At 45.7% G+C, this 20503-nt stretch overlaps 1 protein-coding gene across 1 annotated transcript in view; it reads left to right on the plus strand.

The window, feature by feature from the left end:
* Positions 1-20503, plus strand: part of grin2ab (glutamate receptor, ionotropic, N-methyl D-aspartate 2A, b) — a 198550-nt gene that overhangs the window by 132446 nt on the left and 45601 nt on the right. The window contains exons 5-8 of the mRNA XM_015964736.3: positions 2021-2187; positions 2283-2417; positions 2500-2599; positions 16439-16644. Coding sequence (XP_015820222.1) covers positions 2021-2187; positions 2283-2417; positions 2500-2599; positions 16439-16644 — 608 coding nt within the window. The remainder of the gene's footprint in view (positions 1-2020; positions 2188-2282; positions 2418-2499; positions 2600-16438; positions 16645-20503) is intronic.

A 20503-nucleotide genomic window follows, 5' to 3' on the forward strand; every position in this document is an offset into this window, starting at 1 on the left:
CAATCGCAGCTACATCCATGAAAACAGTGAGATGGATTTTTCTGAAGCGCAATTTCACCCTTTTCCCACATTTTTAGCTCTGTGGAGACGGGAAGGGAGTTAAATCTTGTAGAGGAAACAGACAGGATATTGATTCTCCACATTTGTTTGTTAGGATTTGAACTTGTGTGTTACAAGGTGTCCTGTAATTAAGGGTGTCCGAGCTGATATTAGTGATTCAGGAGGATGTGGATTTCCCTACCTTTCTACTGGATGTGTAAGCGGTGCATAACGTAATAGCTGCTGATGAGCGTTTGAGACGCAAAACGGCAGCAAAAGCATTCCACGCGTCTGGTTCGCATCAGTTCACAAAATCAGTATTTAGTTGCAAAACTGCATGTGATTTTGTCAGTTCACGTAATAACTTCTAGGAGAAAGACGATAGCGTGCATCTAGAAAGGTCTACTGTAAAACTGTTTCTCACTGAAACATCAGAGGTTTCACAGGTAATGATGTACTTTTTTTACTAAGCAAATGTAAATCTGTACCTGACTTTTATTTTGAAAATTTCCAGATGTTTTACACTCCTTTCTTGTTTAAGTGCAGCATGAAAAAAAATCTGACTCGAACTGCAAGCAACGCTTCTAGAACGCTTCAAAAACTGAACAAGTGTGGTGGGTGAAACACGCCCATTCATTATGACAGTGGCTAATTGTTGTGTACTATGTTTTGTGGACGTTACGCGATGCATACGCAAAACATACGCACCTGGTGGAAAGGGTCGGCAAGGTTTCTCTCTAAAATATCCCTCCTGCTCAGCTGTGCCCCCTAGGGGTGGCCTAGAAAGTTGCTGGCCCTGCAGGGAATACCTCCTATTTTAATGAATCATATTCATGTTCGCACAAATCATACAATTATCTTTTTTAATTAATAAATAAGTGTAATACCCTTTAAAAATGTATAATTAATGAGTAAATAAATACATCATAATTGAAACAGGTGTGTGTAGATCACTGCTACTCGTCATTTCTAAATAAAATCATACTGTTTGTGGATACTTAGTGAAAACAGCAACGTGCATTAAACTTACAAAATTCGAAATAAATAAATGTTGAAATAATGATGCAAATAAGAATTAGAAAAAATGTTTTCTTAAATGTTTCTGTTTCTCAAATTTGAGATAAATGTGTTGGATGCATTTATTTTTTTTTTAATAAAAATGAATGCATTGTACAGCCACAGGCCAAACTCTCCCAGAGTTACAATATGAGCTACCATACATTTTCCCTGGCCCCCCTATGAATTTTTTTCTGGGGGCGCCACTGCTCCCACTCCCTCTCTTTTTTTTTTTTCCTATGGTAGGAAGTCCTGGCTGTGTTGCTCAGATGACACTTCATGCGAACAAAGTCTGCAATTATTAGCAACTTATTTCACACTCATTTTGGGTTTCATTCATTTTAATAGCTGCTTTGGTTTTTGTGGCGCTCGCCGCCGACGCCGCTTCCTCACACTTGCCTTCCTTTTTTCTCCTGTTGCGTAGACTAAATGATTTAGCTGAACAGGGAGCCTTCTGAATTAATGCTGTGAAATTGTGAACATTTAGATTCACAGTTTAAAAGAACGCCCCGTAAGTTCCAGGGAGACAGAGAGGAAAACGATTCCACATCTTGGCAGCATTTGCTCCTTTTGGTCAGGTTGCCATGGCTCTTTTACGTGTGTCTGCCGGTATGAGGTTTATTCAGTTACCGTTCAAGATAAAGCATTGCTGTTTGTAATGTCAGCCACTGAGCGCTAAAGTGAATGAAGCCTGTGAGTTATGAGGCTGTTATCTCTGACCGTTTGCCCCCCCGTGTCTTCTGCACCCTTGCAGCCTGGTCTCACTTGTTGACAGAATCTCTCACTCTCTCTGTATCGTTTCATCTCTCTTCTCTTTAACACACACACTCCCAGCGTCTCGCTTCTTCTTACAATCCACCCGAATGTCAAAGTGAAAGTTCTTGAATTTGATCTGGGGCTTTTTGGGCTCTCCATGTCTTTGCAGGACGAGAAGTCCACTTTCTTCCAGTTTGGCGCGGCTCTGCAGCAGGAGGCTCTGCTCATGCTTGCCATCATGGAGGAGTACGACTGGCATGTTTTTTCCATCGTAACCTCCAAGTTCCCCGGTTATCAGGCTTTCATCACTACTCTGAGGGTGACGGTGGATCACAGGTGTGAATACAAACATTGTTTTCATCTTTTAACCGTAATTTCCAGCTGCTGAAAAGATTCACTACTTTGTGTTGTTTAACGGTGTGTTGTTACAGCTTTGTGCGCTGGGACCTGCAGAGTGTGGTGACGTTAGAAGCTGTAGACGGCGACCCCAACTCCAAATCACACATAGCCCTCAAGAGGATACAGAGCCCTGTTATACTGCTGTACTGCTCCAAGGATGAGGCTGTGTGAGTGTATTTCATTTTCCTGTGCTGTTTGTGTCATACCCTGCCAGGTTTCAGCTGTAAATCTGTCTCCTCTCTTTGACAGATATATCCTGGAGGAAGCTCGGTCGTTAGGTCTGATAGGAGCTGGTTACATCTGGATTGTGTCAAGCCTCACCACTGGAAACCCAGACTTTACCCCTGAGGTAGTACAGTCCCCCAAGTAGTAACAGGTGGCCACTTTCAGGTGGTTTGACAGGACAAGGAATGTTTGTGATTGCAGGCTTTTGTAGTTCATCCACTTCTTGACCTGAATTTCTCTCTCTTTTAAAAACTGGTGCCATGGCTATAACAAGCTCAACAAGTTAGAGAAAGAAAAAGTTAAAGACCAAGTTCACTGAGAATCTGTTTTTATTTGTTATTTTTTAAATATGAGCAGTCACTCTGAGTTTAGCATGCAGGCTAAAGTGAAAATAATTCTCAACCCCTATTTCCTGCATTAGCCGCGATAAAGCACAGACGGGGAAACTCTCGGATTAGAAAAACCAGTCACATCTACCTCACATTCAAAATTCACATTCATGGACTCGCCCATCTTTTCTTGCAACAGGGCAGAGCTGTAGAAAGAGAGAGTTGTGACACTCCAATAGACTTCTATGGAAAAACTGGAATGCGGGAGTCACGTGGTTCATGTAGCTTCGAATAGTTCCAAACAGCCCCCACTGCTGCATTGACCGCAGTTCATTTTCGGTGTTTCGGAAGGATTTTCTCCGGTAAGTTGATGAAATGTCATCATTTTCTTGCATTGTGAAGCGTTAGCTAACCGCTTCGTACCAAAATAAGCCAAGGATGATATTTTATGTTGCCAGTTTTAGCTAGATAACCTTTAATGAGCTAATTGTGTGCAGCTTGTTGATTGTAAGCAGGAGGGTTTAGACAAGCTTGTCGAGCTGTAGATTGATTTATTTCAGTTTGTTTGATTCTACGTTTTAAAAATATTCCCCACAGTTTGAAAAAGGTTATAAACTTTTTACATTATTAGTTTAATTTGGGAATTTTTGTACAATAATTTGTATCAACACGAACATGCATCAGAAATGGAAGCACAAATGGAGAGACCAATAATAAAGAAAATGTGATTGTGAAGAAAAGTAATTATTTAATATTTTTCAGTTAATAACGCTGACTGCAACAAACTGCTGAAGCATGAGACAAACAGGATAACGAACGTAAGATATGTTGTTCTGTTTTGTGTACTCAAGTAATGAGAATAAAATAAAGATATTTCAAGAATAGTAGTCAATTAACTTTTAAAAATGAGACATTTTCCATAAAACTGCTCATTTCCACTTGCTTTATAATATTAGCATTTGCAATTTTGTTATTAAGGAATGACAAGAAATAAGAATTAACAATAACACAATTGTCAATAAATAAATGTCAAAGAGTTACTAAAACAAAGATCTTATGTAACCATTAAAGGTTAAACTGTGTTGTGTGTCCATCTTCATGTTTTCATAGTGGCTGAGCGGAGAGCTGACCAGGAACAACGCTGGTGGCAAAACCCAGTTGGGTCTGTGATGGAGTGATGCACGCCTGGAGTGATTGCCATCTCATCCACAGTAAGCACACACTCTCTTTCCATCTCTGTCAGATTTTTAACATCCAAACTGAGCACGTCACACACCTCTCCTAACACACCTGGTTCCAGTTAATGGGCTGCATTTGTCTTTGCAGGGTTCTAACACCAGGCAGAGGGATACTCGTGTCCTGAAGAAACCTGTAGCCTGTTGAACCCACTGAAAAACAGAGTTGTACGGCCTTTTTGATTGTCTGTTTATTCCATTTAATGCCTCTTGTGTTTTTCATGCCTTTTTTACTTTCTGTTTCCTCCCTTAGGTTTTCCAGCTGGGTTCCCTGGTTGCATCGCCTGTTCCTTTCTCCTCCTGGCTGTGACGAACCTTGTCCCCTCAGTCCATCTTCTCATCTCTACCTGAGCCTGTTGTACCCACTGCCAAGGATTCAGCAACAGGGACAGCGCCAGAAACGGCTTGCTCACTCTCTCCAGCGCCCCAGCACCAGTTCAGGACCTCGGAGAGAGGCACGCCAGAGAAGACCGCAGCTGATCTGAATCAGCGATGAAGCAGCTCCCAGGACTTAAAAGAGGAGCGAAGCAGACAGTCAGGAGATCCAGAATTAGTCTGTTATTCTCCCGAGTTCATTGACACTTCTTGCTAAGGCTAAATCTTTCCTGTATCATTTCTGGTTGTTTCTGCGGAGATCCAGAAATAGTCTGAATTTCTCCTGAGCTCTGTTTACACTCACTGCTACAGCTAACTTTTAAGGCATTTGCTAAGGGTTTGTCAATAGGGATTTGGCTTAATTATCCTCATTAGAAGGATTTATCTGACAGAACGTCAGTTTATTTAGGTTGGTGGCTTTTTTCCCCATTGGACTTTTGAGCCAGGTATATTTTCAGTTAGGTGGTTGTGATTTACGTTTGGCAGAAAGCCATTTTCTTAAGCCGTTATTGCTTATGTTTTCAGTTTCCACCTTTGTTTAATCACCATTATCATTCAGCCCTATTTTGACGTTCAGACACGGACACCCCTTTGTTAATAAATCCTTTTGGTTTTACGCTCACCACCTCGTTATTTATCCACACACACTCTCGTACACCTATGTTCCTGTGTTAGTCCCCTCATCCTCCTAGACCTTCAGGAAGGGGCATAACACTGGCCCTGATTCCGGCTCCTCATGGCTTCCTGGGATGTCCCTCTCTCCTGATACCATCTCATGTCCCCCCACACTTTCCCTCATCTCATTTGCCTCACTGCTGCTGCTGCTTTCCTTATTCTCTGTATTTATAATGGCACTGTTAGAATAAAGAATAATTTTAAAATAAAATAAATAAAAATGTCTTAATATTTCAAAAGATTCATACCACAGTTTACTTGAGTACAATATGTGTGGTCACTGGTCAGTGGATCAACATGCAGTGGTTCTGCTGTACTTCTCACTGCGGGGTCCCTCCTCCTCCTTGGTTCAGGGCGATGAACAAACACAGCATCAGCCCTGAGTCTCACCTTGCCTTGCCTAGTCTTAGTAAACTGTCCCTCCTCAAAATGTGCCTGTAGAGTGGTGTATTAGTTTATTTCCTGCCACATTTAACAGTTTAATTGCAGCCTTGTGCAGTTGAGAGCAGAACATGTAGAGCCTTGATAGAAAACATTTGAGAGTGCACGTTAAACTCACTGCACACAGCTTTTTGTTATTGTGATCTCTGTTCATGGTGAGGTTGCTCCTGCTGACTGGAGCCAACCATTTTCTTCTTCTCTCTGCGTCTTTGGGGAAGCCGTAATTCTGATTCCTCCCTCAGAACGATTGCTATATGCAGCGCAGCCAATCATGTAAGATAATCAACCTAGAAAGGGATTGTTAAAATACTATTTTTGTACATATAGAAATATTGAACTAAACAAAAAATATAGAGATGTAAAATTACATTTTAAATTTTTATCCAACCCTAAAATTTGTCATTTCAAAATTTAACCCACAGACACATTTTATTTTAATAATACTCAAAATAAAGTTATTCAAAAGAGTTTCATTAGGTCTTGAGTACATTTCTCATAATTAATGATTCAGCTTATTTGTGCATATGTAATGACTAAACATAATGTTGGTAAAATGCTTTATTAAAATGCTATTATACATGTTGTACAAGTTTCGTGTTCATTTTTTTCATCATTAACACTTATTTATCTACTGTGATGAACCGTACAGTTTTACTGAAAATATCTTTTTAATTAGTTGCTATAGACGCCAGATAAACTGGGTTATAGATGCATGTACTGTATTCGCATAAAAATATAAAGTAATGACTGTAAAATGTATTCTGCTGAACATAATAGATCATCATTCAAAGCACAAACAGCTACATATTTTCTTCAAGGTAAGCTGGAGCAGAATTCTAGCTTTTAATAAACCACTTTTGAATTTTGAATTGAGTTTAGGGCTTCTTGTAGGACTTAAAGTTATTAAATATGCTTATATTAAAGCAGTGTGTTGTATTACTACGACAAATTTATTGCTATAACATATTGTAGTGTATCTGAATATCAGGAATTAAGACTCCAAAAGCCTGAAGCTCAACTCCTGCAGAAGTTTTTTTCCTCACAGAGATCAACTCACAGGACATTCATTTATTCCAGAGAGCACACAATTGTGTTGTAGAAACAAGTGAACTTGGTCTTTAAAGAAGCACGGGTATTATAGTATTAATGATAGCAACTATTATTCTTTGTTTGAATTCTGCAGCAGTCACGGTAAACACTGCCTTTGTTTTATTCACATTTCCTCCACCTAACATCTGCTTTGCCCTAAACCAGGCTGTTGAATACCATCACATGCAAATATTATCTAAATATCACCCATGTAAATTATCTGTATGGTACAACCATAGACCTGCAAGAAAATAATTAAAATTTTGTGCTCAACAGAAACAAGGACAGCAATGTGCATTACCTAAATGTCAAGTAATTCATAACTGCATCCCTCTGAATTGTTGCTTTTTTTTTTTTTTTTTTTTTTTTTTTTTTTTTTTTGCAAGTTGATAAGTGGGGGCTTTTCCTCTTATGGAGAATATAAAACAAGGAGAGCGGGAAAGTTAGAAAAAAAAACTAAAATTATCAGCAAACAAATATGCATTAATTTCTGATGCACAAGCTAAAATACATCAAATTACTGTTAAAAATCTGAGTGAATGTGAGTGCTCTACCAGCACTGGCAGGATAGATGTGCATCTGCAGCAGGACTCCACAATCAGACTAAAAGGTCTGATTTTGAGACTTCAAAAGGGAAAAAGATAAAGGGAAAAGACCAACTAACAGCAGTAATCAGGAGGGACAGAATGAGCCATAGTGCCGCTAATCAGAGCTGCAGTATCCGTTCTTCTAAAATAATATGCTGTAAAATGTGCTGGAATGTGTTTCAGGCTTTGTAGGGAGTATCTGAGAGACATTTCAGCCACTAAAATCTAGTTGTAATCAGTGAAAAAGGGCTGATGTGAGAGAATTATCTGACAGGACACATTTCATCATCAGTGACACATGGAGGTTAAATAATGTGACATCAAAAGTGTAAAAGGTGCTGAGAAAATATATTTACAGTTTACATAATTTGTCCTCAACACAAACAAAGTAACTCTCAAGCTTAAAGAGTAAGTTGCTCTCCTAGCAGAGCCTTACTCTACCCACACTTCCTGTCTGACAAAAGGAGGTGTCATCTGGTGGACCAATAGCGCAGTGCTGACGCAGTCACTGACACCCCCACACACCCCAACTCCCACATGCTCTCAATAGTCTCCCCCTACGAGAACGGACCTGCTAACAAGCACACACACACACACATGGCTCAGTCTGAGGAGCAGACAGAAAAATAGCAGCAAGCAGTAGCATTTCTAACCTCCTTGTTCACTAGAAAAAAGGGAGGTTGTTTTATTTTCTATGCTTAGAAAGAAGCAAGCGGCTCTGAGCCGTATCGTTTCAAACCGGCTCTTGAGTGGCTGAACCAGCTGGAGACCTGGCCGAGACGCGGCCGCAGTGCAGTTCAGCCATAGCCTGGCCTGCCAGACTCGTCCTCTGTTTAATTCTGCAGAGAAAGAGTCTGGAAACTCACAGGCAGAGAGGCGCATGAGGGGCGGGACTAGGCAGCTCAAAAATAACCAATCAGAAAAAAGACGAAAATGCCAACTGTACAATGCTGTACTTTTTTAGCTGTAGTAAAAAATGGCTTCTGGCAACAACACAAACATCTTTTATTCTTTTAGAAGAAAGGCTTTGAACACTTCTACTTGTTGTGGTTTTAAAGACATTCAAGTCATTTAGAACAGAGGAAAGAGCCGCAGCAAGCTCCGCCGCTGTCTTCATTGTTCATGAGAAATTGAGCGTCGCTGTGTGTGAGACGTCTGCGACGCTGTAGTTTGTTAGCTGTAGTCAAAAATGGTGTCTGGCGACAGCGCAAACATCTTTCTTTAGAAGAAAGGCTTTTAGCGCTTCTACTTGTTGTTGTTTAAAGGCGTGTCCAAGTCATTTAGAACAGAGGAAAGAGCTGCAACAAACTCCGCTTCAGTCGCCATGTTCCACAAACTCAGAGTTATGGTGTGTGACCAAGCCCCCACAATGCGGGTGAAAAATTGAGGCCATCCCGGAAGTACCAAAAATTGCAGTTCCACCCTCATCCACTGGGGGCTGGTGTCAGAAGCGAGCAAATCCTCATTGACTCCCATGTTAAAAATACCAATTTCACAGCAGAAATAAACATGTTTACTGCCTGGTACCAAAACATGTTTTTTGTTTAAATTATCTAATTTACACATGACAACTCTGAGGGGGGCAAATTTTTTCTCACTCTTCTGTTTAAGTGTATTTAAAGCCTAAAATTCTGCATAGTTAATGAGCATCAGACCCACGTGACCACAGAGCTAGCTCCGTGGAAAGGCCTCAGTAGAGCCTCGGTCTGGCTTGGAAACTGTTCCAGGATTTTGAGTCTCTGTGTGTGTGTATTCTTGTTTGGATATTTTTTGTGCAATTGTTGGACAAAATGACTTGCTGTGGCATTAATTGCACTAATAGAGCGTCCAAGGAGTCTCCACTTCATTTTTTTCGGTAAGTAAAATTATATTTATGTATTTTAGGTCACTGCCGAGCTGAGCTTAGATTTTAACATGTACTGTTTAACCATGAAATTTAAATGTAATAGGGTAAAACCCAGTGAATTTAACATAATGCTGCACTTTAGAAAATGGGTTGAAATATAGCATGTTGGTGGAGCTGGGTTCCCACTATCGGCTTGTGGTTCTCCCCGCAGCTCTGCGCATCTCAGATTGCAGCGGCGCTTGTCTGCTGTGCGGCTGCCGGCTTGTGGAGGTCTCGGAGACCTCTGTGTTCCACCCGGTTTTACCCAGCGGTCAGCCCGGCGTAGCTCTGACTCAGAAACTCTGGTGTTGTTCACAGTTAACTCCGGTTGTAGCTAGGTTGCTACCTCTGTTAGATTAGCCCTGGGTGGCAATTTGACAACAGAGGTGCCTATTGGGGCCAGTGGGGGAGATGGCTCCCTGGAGGGCTAAGCCCAACCAGCCATTCCTCCCCATCCCCGCATATTTCTCTCCTCCTGCTCCCTCACATCTTCACACAAAAATGCACATAGGACCTTGGGGGGTGGGCAAGTCAGGGAGTGCGGGTATGGACCCCATTTCCGCATTCCTGTGGCAACCTGCCCCCCAATTTTATTTGCACATTAAACACTTCCACCGACGACATTCCACGCAAACACACACTTAGAGCCTTGGGAGTGAGCACATTCAACGGCACTTGGCAGGGGGATTTCTCAGCCTCCTCCCGAGTGCCGGTGCCCACTTCCAATTTTAAACTGCACTTAGACACCGAGGGCTGTGGGTGCAAGTGGGGTGGTGCGGTGGCATCAGCTGGCATAGGCCGGACAATGCCCACACTGCCCGCTCACCACAGCCATGGAATACACCTCATTAACACACACTAACACTATAATGGAGCAGGCGGAGGGAGACTAGGGGTCTTAGCACACCTCTGTTGTTGCTTGGCTTCCTGGGGCTGGAGGCTAGGAGGGAGATCTGGCCATCTGGTTGGGGTCTGGGGTGGTAGGTTGCTGTACTCAGCGTTGGGCGGGGGAGCCTGCTCATCAGCACCCCAGCAGAAAGGGTCAAACTCTGGGAACCGGTAATGGTTGTACCCAGTGTGCAGCAGTACCGGGACCAGAGTGAATAGGGTGTGTATGGGGAGCATGAGTGGATGTCCGGCGTGCATTTTTGTAAGTCTTTGGTTGTATGTGCATGTGTGAGCATGAGGGAGGGAGCGTGTGACTGTGTTTGTGTATGACTGTATATGTCAGGTGGGGCCTTTGACTCCTCCCCTCTCCTGGGACTTCTTTTGATGATATAGATCTTCGTCCCCCCTCCCCCTGCCACACCTGGTGTGGGGTGTAGTGCCTTGGTCTGCCTGAGTGTCCGTGGCTCCCGGGTCAGGGGGTTTAAGATTTTTGGCATCTGCCTGATCATTCCCGGTGGCGGCCTGGTGGGGTCTGGGTCCCTGGGCTCTGCTGGGTCCCCGGCGGGGGTGGTCGCCCCTGGGTGTCAAGAACCGAGTTCAGAAGACCCGTGAAGACGCCAACACAGTAAAAATATATTAAAAAGTCTTTATTTAATGCAGAGGTACCTGGAGGGCAAGGCTGAGGCAGGTTCAGAGGCAGGCTAAGGTCAAAGTGGCAGGCAGAGAGCAAGGCAGGGGTCAGGCAAAAAACAAGGTCCAGAGGCAAAGATCAGGCAGGGTGGATGGCTGGAGAACTACTGGCAAGGCTGTAATAATCTGGCATCTGTTGACTGGATGGCTGGTTCTTTTATAGCAGGGGAAGCAGGTGAATGGGATGAGGCTGATTACAGGAGCAGGTTGAATGAATGGAGCTGAATGAAGCTGACAGGTTGCTGGGGAAAGCAGGGCTTGGCTGGAGCTTGGTGAGAGGAACCAGGTGAGCTGAATGAAGGTATAATGAGGAAGTGGAGGAGGGTGAAGGATGGGAGTCATGACAGAACCCCCCCCCCCCCCCCCCCCTCAAGGGCGGATACCAGACGCCCACAGGAAACCAGAGCAGGGTGGGAGGAGGGGGACCAGGAAGGAGGGCCAGAGCAGGGCGGGAGTAGGGGGACCAGGAAGGAGGGCCGGAAGGGTCTGGGGGGCCGGCGACGGGGAACCAGGAGCCGAGACAGTGGGAGTCTGGGGGGTCGGCGACGGGGAACCAGGAGCCGAGACAGTGGGAGTCTGGGGGGCCGGCGACGGGGAACCAGGAGCCGGGACCGTGGGAGTCTGGGGGGCCGGCGACGGGGAACCAGGAGCCGGGACCGTGGGAGTCGGGGGGGCCGGCGACGGGGAACCAGGAGCCGGGACCGTGGGAGTCTGGGGGGCCGGCGACGGGGAACCAGGAGCCGGGACCGTGGGAGTCTGGGGGGCCGGCGACGGGGAACCAGGAGCCGGGACCGTGGGAGTGTGGTGACAGAGGACACTGGACCAAGACTAAGACTAAGACTACGAGGGGACACTGGACCACGACTAAGACTACGAGGGGACACTGGACCACGACTAAGACTACGAGGGGACACTGGACCATGACTAAGACTACGAGGGGACACTGGACCACGACTAAGACTACGAGGGGAGACTGGACCACGACTAAGACTACGAGGGGACACTGGACCACGACTAAGACTACGAGGAGACACTGGACCAAGACTAAGAGGGGACTCTGGACTACGACTAAGAGGGGACTCTGGACTACGACTAAGAGGGGACTCTGGACTACGACTAAGAGGGGACTCTGGACTACGACTAAGAGGGGACTCTGGACTACGACTAAGAGGGGACTCTGGACTATGACTAAGAGGGGACTCTGGACTACGACTAAGAGGGGACTCTGGACTACGACTAAGAGGGGACTCTGGACTACGACTAAGAGGGGACTCTGGACTACGACTAAGAGGGGACTCTGGACTACGACTAAGAGGGGACACTGGACTACGACTAAGAGGGGAAAGTGGACTACGACTAAGAGGGGAAAGTGGACTACGACTAAGAGGGGACACAGACACTAGAGACTGGGGAACTAGAGGCTGGGGAACTAGAGACTGGGGAACTAGAGACTGGGGAACTTGAGAGCAGGAGAGGTCCTCTTCAGAGCAGGGGCAGGAGAGGTCCTCTTCAGAGCAGGGGCAGGAGAGGTCCTCTTCAGAGCCTGGAGGTGTCGACCCTTGGACTGGAGGCTCGTGGAAAGGTTTCACCGGAGCCCCTTGGACAGGCTGGGCCGGAGCCCCTTGGACAGGCTGGGCCAGGGCCTCTTGGACCTCATCCGTCGAAGCAAGATGCGATGCGTCCTCCCGGACCACCGCCAGAGCAGGATGCGATGCGTCCTCCCGGACCACCGCCAGAGCAGGATGCGATGCGTCCTCCCGGACCACCGCCAGAGCAGGATGCGATGCGTCCTCCCGGACCACCGCCAAAGCAGGATGCGATGCGTCCTCCCGGACCACCGCCAGGGCAGGATGCGATGCGTCCTCCGAGACCACCGCCAGGGCAGGATGCGATGCGTCCTCCGAGACCACCGCCAGAGCAGGGTGCGATGCGTCCTCCGAGACCACCGCCAGAGCAGGGTGCAATGCGTCCTCCGAGACCACCGCCAGAGCAGGGTGCGATGCGTCCTCCCGGACCACCGCCAGAGCAGGGTGCGATGCGTCCTCCCGGACCACCGCCAGAGCAGGGTGCGATGCGTCCTCCCGGACCACCGCCAGAGCAGGGTGCGATACGTCCTCCCGGACCACCGCCAGAGCAGGGTGCGATGCGTCCTCAGAGACCACCGCCAGAGCAGGGTGCGATGCGTCCACCGGGACCACCGCCGGAGCAGGATGCGATGCGTCCACCGGGACCACCGCCGGAGCAGGATGCGATGCGTCCACCGGGACCACCGCCGGAGCAGGATGCGACACGTTGGAGGGTTCTGGGGAAGGTGACCACCTCTCACAGCAGGTCAGACCCTCCATGGCGACATCCTTCAGTGCAGACCCATATACCCTCCGGACATAAAGGTAGTAATTACCAAGTGCTGGGACCGCTATCAACTCTGGATGGGTGGAGAAGATGACATTTAACCTATCAGCCGCCCGCAGACGTAAGTGGGGGCAGGTTGGCTTGGCAAAGACCTCCCACACAGCCTCCTCGACCATCTGCATCATCCCCTGAACAATCTCCTCCGTCGGGACCGGTCCAGAAGCAGAACATGAGGTGCCGTACGTGGAACCCGCCGACACCAGCACGGGAGAAGGATTAACTCTCTTATCAGCTCCAGAAAACCTCCGGGACCGCCGCCGTCGTGACCTGACAGGAGGGGTTTGAGGCTGGAGCGGCGTGGTCATGAACCCGCTGCACAAGACGTTTGCAGCAGGCCTGGACAGAGGAGTGGAGCCTCTGCATGGCTCTGGCCTGATGGCCAGCCGCGTTCCCCAGAACGGTGACTCCTGCTCCTTCTCTAGCTCCATAAACTCCAGGAGCATGAGATCCTCCATGACAGGTACGATGAAAAAAGAAAAGAAAAAAAATACTCCAAGTGCTGTGTCAGCGTTGGGTCAGATTTTTGGCCAGATTATTCTGTCAAGAACCGAGTTCAGAAGACCCGTGAAGACGCCAACACAGTAAAAATATATTAAAAAGTCTTTATTTAATGCAGAGGTACCTGGAGGGCAAGGCTGAGGCAGGTTCAGAGGCAGACTAAGGTCAAAGTGGCAGGCAGAGAGCAAGGCAGGGGTCAGGCAAAAAACAAGGTCCAGAGGCAAAGATCAGGCAGGGTGGATGGCTGGAGAACTACTGGCAAGGCTGTAATAATCTGGCATCTGTTGACTGGATGGCTGGTTCTTTTATAGCAGGGGAAGCAGGTGAATGGGATGAGGCTGATTACAGGAGCAGGTGGAATGAATGGAGCTGATTGAAGCTGACAGGTTGCTGGGGAAAGCAGGGCTTGGCTGGAGCTTGGTGAGAGGAACCAGGTGAGCTGAATGAAGGTATAATGAGGAAGTGGAGGAGGGTGAAGGATGGGAGTCATGACACTGGGTCCCGGGTCGCTGGGTCCCGGGCTCGGCCGGCTAGGGGGTGGGAGGCTGCGGGCGGGCCTGAGGGCTTGCTGCTGATGTCTCCCAGGACTGTGCCAGCTGCTGGCTGTGCCCCCCCAGGGGCGATCCTCTGTGCCTCTCGAGGGGGGCGGGGCCTTTCTGGTTGCAGTCTCCTTGGGGTTCCTGTGTTCTGGGGCAGCGCCTGGATCTCTGGGACTTGGAGCTCCCCCCGTCTCCTACGCATCTTTGGGGGGCAGGTCTGTGGTCCCTTGCACTCTCTATTGGACGCTCTTGTAGAGAAACCTGACATAAGCAAGCGCGTTTACACACACAGGTGCTCACATGGTGCTCTTAAAAGTATGGACTTGGGCACGTTCAACACAGGTCTTAAGACTATGGTGGGCACTAAATGCACTGTGATTTATTATCGTGTGATTGTTCAGTTAAACAATGTTGATTATATATTTCTTCATCAAGTTGACACAGTGATAGCTTGATCTTGTTGTATTGCTGTTGTGTCCCATATTATTATTATTTTTTTTGTTGCTTTTTTTCTTGTCTCTTTCTGCAGGTCTAGAAGCAGACTCTTGTTCATTATTATTTATTTTTGTGGAACCCCCCCTCTCCCCACCTTTTGTCTTTTCCTTTCTCTTTCACCTCTGACTCCATGCCTGGTCGGAATTACAACGCATTCAAAAACAATAACAATAAAGTTTTAAGTATCAGGTGGGACATTAAAAGCAGACGCTTTGATGCTCCACCTGAGAGTACATCTGTAAGGCTTGTTACCAGCATTCAGACATCAATTCTGTTTGCTTCACAGCCAGACAGGACACGGTAAAAAAAAAAAAAAGAAAAAACAGCTTAGCTCCCACCTCCGTGTTAGCTTTGGGTTAGCTTCAGGTTAGCTTGTAGCTAGTTCGACCGGGTGTCGTCAGTTGATCCCAGCCTTGCAGCCCCACCCTCAGCTCCTCCTCTCTTCCCTTTTATGGAATGGTCTGGGCTTGACGGAACCTGTGACACGGTCAAAATGGCGGTGGTGGCCACCTCCCATTTATCTTCAAAAATGTATTATTGGAGTCTATGGAAACCCATTGTCACATATTTATATGTTGATGTGTGTGACGTACGCTACTCGGCGCTGACTGGCTCAGTTAGAATTCTCAGGGGGTGGGGTTATTTGAACAGAAGAGTTCCCAGACCCTTTCTCTGTGCAGAATTAAACAGAGGAGTCTGGTAGACCAGGCTAGTTCAGCCATGCCGAGAACATTTGAATAAAATGAGGATGAGGTGCAGAAAACCTGAAATAAAATCAAATTTGACACTGAAAAAGTAAAAAACTGCACAATTTTCTGACAAATTTCACAATTTATGTAAAGGTTTCATGTACACAAAACCCTTAAAAATAATTTCTTTTGCACAATTTTTGCAATTATGTGTCTCCATCTATGAGCCCAATCAGAAAAAGGCTTGATCAAAACAGACACTTTCCAGAGTCACAATAGTCCAATACATGCTTCTATAATCCTGGTTTCTACTTAAGATAAAGTTATAACCTACTGAAGTATGTCACTTTTTCTGAATCCCGCTTAAATCTGGGACGTGAAAGTGGAGCAATTCAAGTATTAACATTAAAATATCTGGAAAATAGCACAGCATTTACCCAGAGAATAAAAAATATTTATATAACATCCAAACTAAAGGTGGACGAAGGTGTGAGTGTTAGTAATAAACCCACGCTGGCTTCTGCAGGTCTGAATTCCTGCGGTGAGTTCTCAATTTTAAATAGAAAATCAAAACTGTCAGGTTTTATTCTAAAAAGAGAAGAAATACTCCGCTGCTGAATGAAAATACTGTAGGGTGACACATTTTTGAATCACTTGACACATGGACGATAATACAAAGAGGTGCACTCCGTCTGCGGTGCACTGTATCATCAGCTCACACATTCTTCTCACATTAGAGAATTACATCCCATGTTTGCTTCTCTTCTCGAAAGCATCTCAAAAATGTATTTCTGTTTCTCTTTTATCTGTCGTCGTGTTTAATGGGAATGTTCGTGTTTCAGATCTGATTCTAAACCAAACTGAAATGTGAAAGAACAGCATTGTTGGGCAGATCGACAGATTCAGAGAGACGAAGAGAGCTGTTGAGTCATGGAACAAAGAGTCTGTCACACTTATGTAATCACCATCTCTGGAATATTTCAGGGTAGCACATGGAACCAGAAACATGTCTGCTTGACACCTTTGAGAAGTACAGAAGGATGCTCCAAAAGAATTTAAAAAAATGCTGAACAGATGTGAAATTCAGTCCTGCAGCGTAGCATATGTGGAGCTTATTAGATGTCTTTTCTTCACAGATGTATCCCCTCGGTATGATCTCGGTGTCCTACGACGACTGGGAGTACCCGCTGGAGACACGGGTGAGGGATGGGGTGGGCATCATCTCCTCTGCTGCCACCTCCATGCTGAAGGAGAAGGGAGAGCTGCCAGAGGCCCAAAGCAGCTGCTTCAGCAAGCCGTCAGATAGGAGCCCCGGGAAGCTCCCTCCTAGTGCCCTACGCAGGTGTGTGTGTGTGTGTGTGTGTGTGTGTGCGTGTGTGTGCGTGTGTGTGTGTGTGTGTGTGTGTGTGTGTGTGTGTGTGTGTGTGTGTGTGTGTGTGTGTGTGTGTGTGTGTGTGTGTGTGTGTGTGTGTGTAAGGAGATCAAGGTCTGGGGACTTGCATAACTCAGTCTGTCTTTGCAGCTCGAGTTCAGCAGTCTTGCGTAACTCTTTAATGTTCTAATGAGGGAAAGTGTGGAGAAGGGAAGCAGCAATGACAGCAATGTTAAACTCTGTGATGTCTAATGACATTTAACACTGTCAGCTTTTGTGCAAAGGGTGGCTCAGTTTTTCAGTCAATTGTGTCTGCTTGTCTGAGAGACAAAGAGCTGTATATCAGACAGAACTTTATGGTTTTACTGCTCTGAGCCTCACGTGAGGATCTTTCTACACCGATTACATGTTCCATCTGGACTAACCCTGACTTCACACCGGAAGCATCAGTGGAGCGGAACGGCAGCTGACAGGTTTACTTGTGACTTTCACGATGTGCCAGTTTACACAGGGAGAATCTCAGCCGTGGAGCGACTTCTCTGCCGTGCTGGACTCACAAGCTCACAAAATCCCTCGACTTTATGCCATCCGCCATTAAACCAAAAAGAAGGAAATCACGTTTGATATTGCTATTTGATGTCATAGATGATGTTATTTCTTTCCACTGACAGAATTTAAGCCAATGAAAAACAAACCTCTGCTCTTTTTAAACAATTCTGGGATTAAATAAGCCATTAGGCCACTTGTATTGGTGTAATCTACATAGATATAAAATCACATCTCTGCAATAGTCTCCTATTTTGAAAATTATGTTTATGTTTATTTATTTGGCAGACACTTTTATCCAAAGCAACTTACAATTTATAACCTGTAGGGCATGTTGTGATCTGTGGGGGAAACCGGAGTACCCGGAGGAAACCCACGCATGCATGGGGAGAACACGCAACTCCACGCTGAAAGGTCGCAGCCCAGCCGAGTTTCGAACCTGCAGCCTTCGTGCTGCGAGGCAACAGTGCTAACCACTGCGCCACCATGCAGCCCAATTCCCGAAAATTACCGGGAATGTTACACAGAAACCGTATGTGATTTCCTGTCTAGCCCTGTGTTAACTGCAGAAATAGTTGTGGCCCAGAAGCGCCGCATTGCAAAAATATTACCCGATCCTATTTTCAGCAGAGTGGCGCGGTGCCGCTTCTGGGACGCACCTGAAAATCTCTACGTCGCGTTTGAATCACCCCATAGACTATAATGGATTCTAATTAAAGCAGTGATGTTCTGATCCCGTTCTACGCCACCGATGCTTCCAGTGTGAAGTAGGGGTAAATGTCACTAAAGGAGCAGTTTTGGATCCTTTGTAGGGATTTTCTGGGGAAATGTTATGAACTATTAATATCTTACCTGTTGTAGATAGCTGCTTGAATATTCTCAGTTCTGTCTCAAAACAGATCTAATCTAAAAATATCTGAATTGCTTTAGAGTTTTCATTACATGGTCAATATGGCAGGGACAGTCATTGGTGCGCTCAAGGGGTGGCCAGGAGAGGTCATGGCAACCCTAGGACAACATGTTGGACACATTCATGTTCACACAAACTATACATTTGTCTTCAAAGCCTAAATGGCAAATCCCAAAAATACATTTATTTTAAATTATAAATATTTAATAAATCATCATTTAAAAATATATGTAACACTGAGGCTCCGTATTTTCAAGAAAGTCTAAATCACAAAATTTTATGTGGATATTTTGTCGAGATGACAAAAAAACAGATTAAACTGTTTTTAAATTCTAAAAAAATCTAATCTGAAACAATAACTGAGGAAACTGTTGCCACCCCAAGGTTTTCTCTGGCCCCTCTGCAAAAACTGTCTGGAGGTGCTGCTGAGTAAACGGTTGATGTCCTGTGTTTGAAAAGCGCCATCTTAGGGTTCTACAACCCCCCAAGGCGCTTCACAACACAGTCATTCACCCACTCACATACGCATCACACACTGGTGATGATGAGCTACAATGCAGCCACAGCTACCCTGGGAGCGGAAGCAAGACTGCCGAACACAGGCGCCGCCGGTCTCTCCGACCACCACCAGCAGGCAAGGCTGGTTAAAGCTTGGTTTATGCTTGATGCATTCACTTTCCGCGCGGTGATGCGGCTCGCGGATGGAACGCGCTTCGCAACTTGCAGCGTTTATGGTTCATGCGGCTTGTCTCTGCGGTGAGCCAATATTCTCCCAAACTGTAGGGGGCAGCATGGAGCTCTAAGGAATGCATCCAACACTACACCATAGTAGAAGTAGAAATTACTGTTTACAACATGGCATTCCAGCATTTTTAACAGCGTCCTCGTCTTTTCCGACAGTCCGAGCTATTTCTCTCCAAGAATTATTAACAACATGTTGATCACGGTGATCTCTGAGAGCTGAATCATACAAATGTCTGTGTTTACGAACCTCTGCCATACTAGTTCTTGCCGGTCCGCCATGTTTTTCCACATCCGACCGGACGGCGTGGTTAGAAAATTTCCTAGGTGCGTGGTGCGGAAATTTTGGGCCGTGCGGAGGCGCAGTGGAAGGGCGTGGTTGTTAAAATGACGCAATTTTGCCACGCAGACCTCGCGGGCGTGTCAAGCATAGACCAACCTTTAGTGTCTTGCCCAAGGACACAAAAGCAGCGTTCTCTGGTGGGAGCCAGGGTCGAACCTTGGACATCCCGCTCTACCCCGTGAGCTGCTGCTTGCAATTATTTAATCTGAAAAAAATGGGAGTATCAAAAGTCGTATAAATTGGTTTTAGTCTTTTTAAAATCAACAATTACTAGCTCCGCCTTGCCTTTAGCCTGTCAATTTGGTCTTTTTCTTTAAATTTAGGACATTTGCAACGTGCATTATATGAATTGTCATGACCCCTTCTATAGACGCCCACATTGAAAGTCAGCAGCTTTTACTTGTTTTGTCCTTTCTCTTATTTTGGTTACCCTGCGGTAGCTGGCACATTTGTGCTTTTTCTGCATTCACATTAATGTGCACATCATATTCCACATGCACCTTGTTACATAGTGAACATGAACAAATGTAAGGAACGTTTGCCGCGATGCTTCCTGTTTGTTGCTCTTATATTGTCGCTGCCTTGTGGATATGAGGCATCCAGTGGCCAAAACATGATTATAAATTCAGAAGTCTATATTAAACTAACACATAAAGGTCATGCAGCTCAGCTCTGTTTGTCCATAATGACTTCTGAATTACCTCATTAGAACAGAGAACACGGCTTCATTTTCACTATTAGGGCTTCAATCCCATGTCTTCTCATTATTACTTCAATAAAATATTTAAGGTATATATTATTGCAACTTAAACAGTAGAAAAAAGGTCGATTTTTTTATATTTGTCTTTTCAGTTAGAGTTACTTTATTTGTTGTAAAGAAAGCAACTGAAGGCAGTTTTGGGATACTGAACTGACAGTTTGGCTTTCCTTACCCTGAGATGGAAACACTGTGATCAGAATCCTGCATACATTAGTCTAGATTCCAGCTTGCTGCAGTGTGAATATGAACAGCAGAAGGTGGAGAGGAAGGACCAGGAGAGTGTAATCCTGCACTTTGAGGACACCACCCAAACTGCCGGGCCTCCCGTTGCCGCAGCTTCACTCCACAATGGCACCTATTTGATATTTTTAAAATTAACAAATCACTTTGTATTCCTTTTGATGTAACTAGTATATGACACAACCCTCAAAGCTGTCACTCCCATACTTGTTATGAAATATTTTTTAGTGGACACCAGAATTAGTTTTAGCTAACTGCTAATGGCATCAGTATCACAGAAGCAGCTTTT

Source organism: Nothobranchius furzeri, chromosome 4, assembly GCF_043380555.1.
Source record: "Nothobranchius furzeri strain GRZ-AD chromosome 4, NfurGRZ-RIMD1, whole genome shotgun sequence".
Lineage (NCBI taxonomy): Eukaryota > Metazoa > Chordata > Actinopteri > Cyprinodontiformes > Nothobranchiidae > Nothobranchius > Nothobranchius furzeri.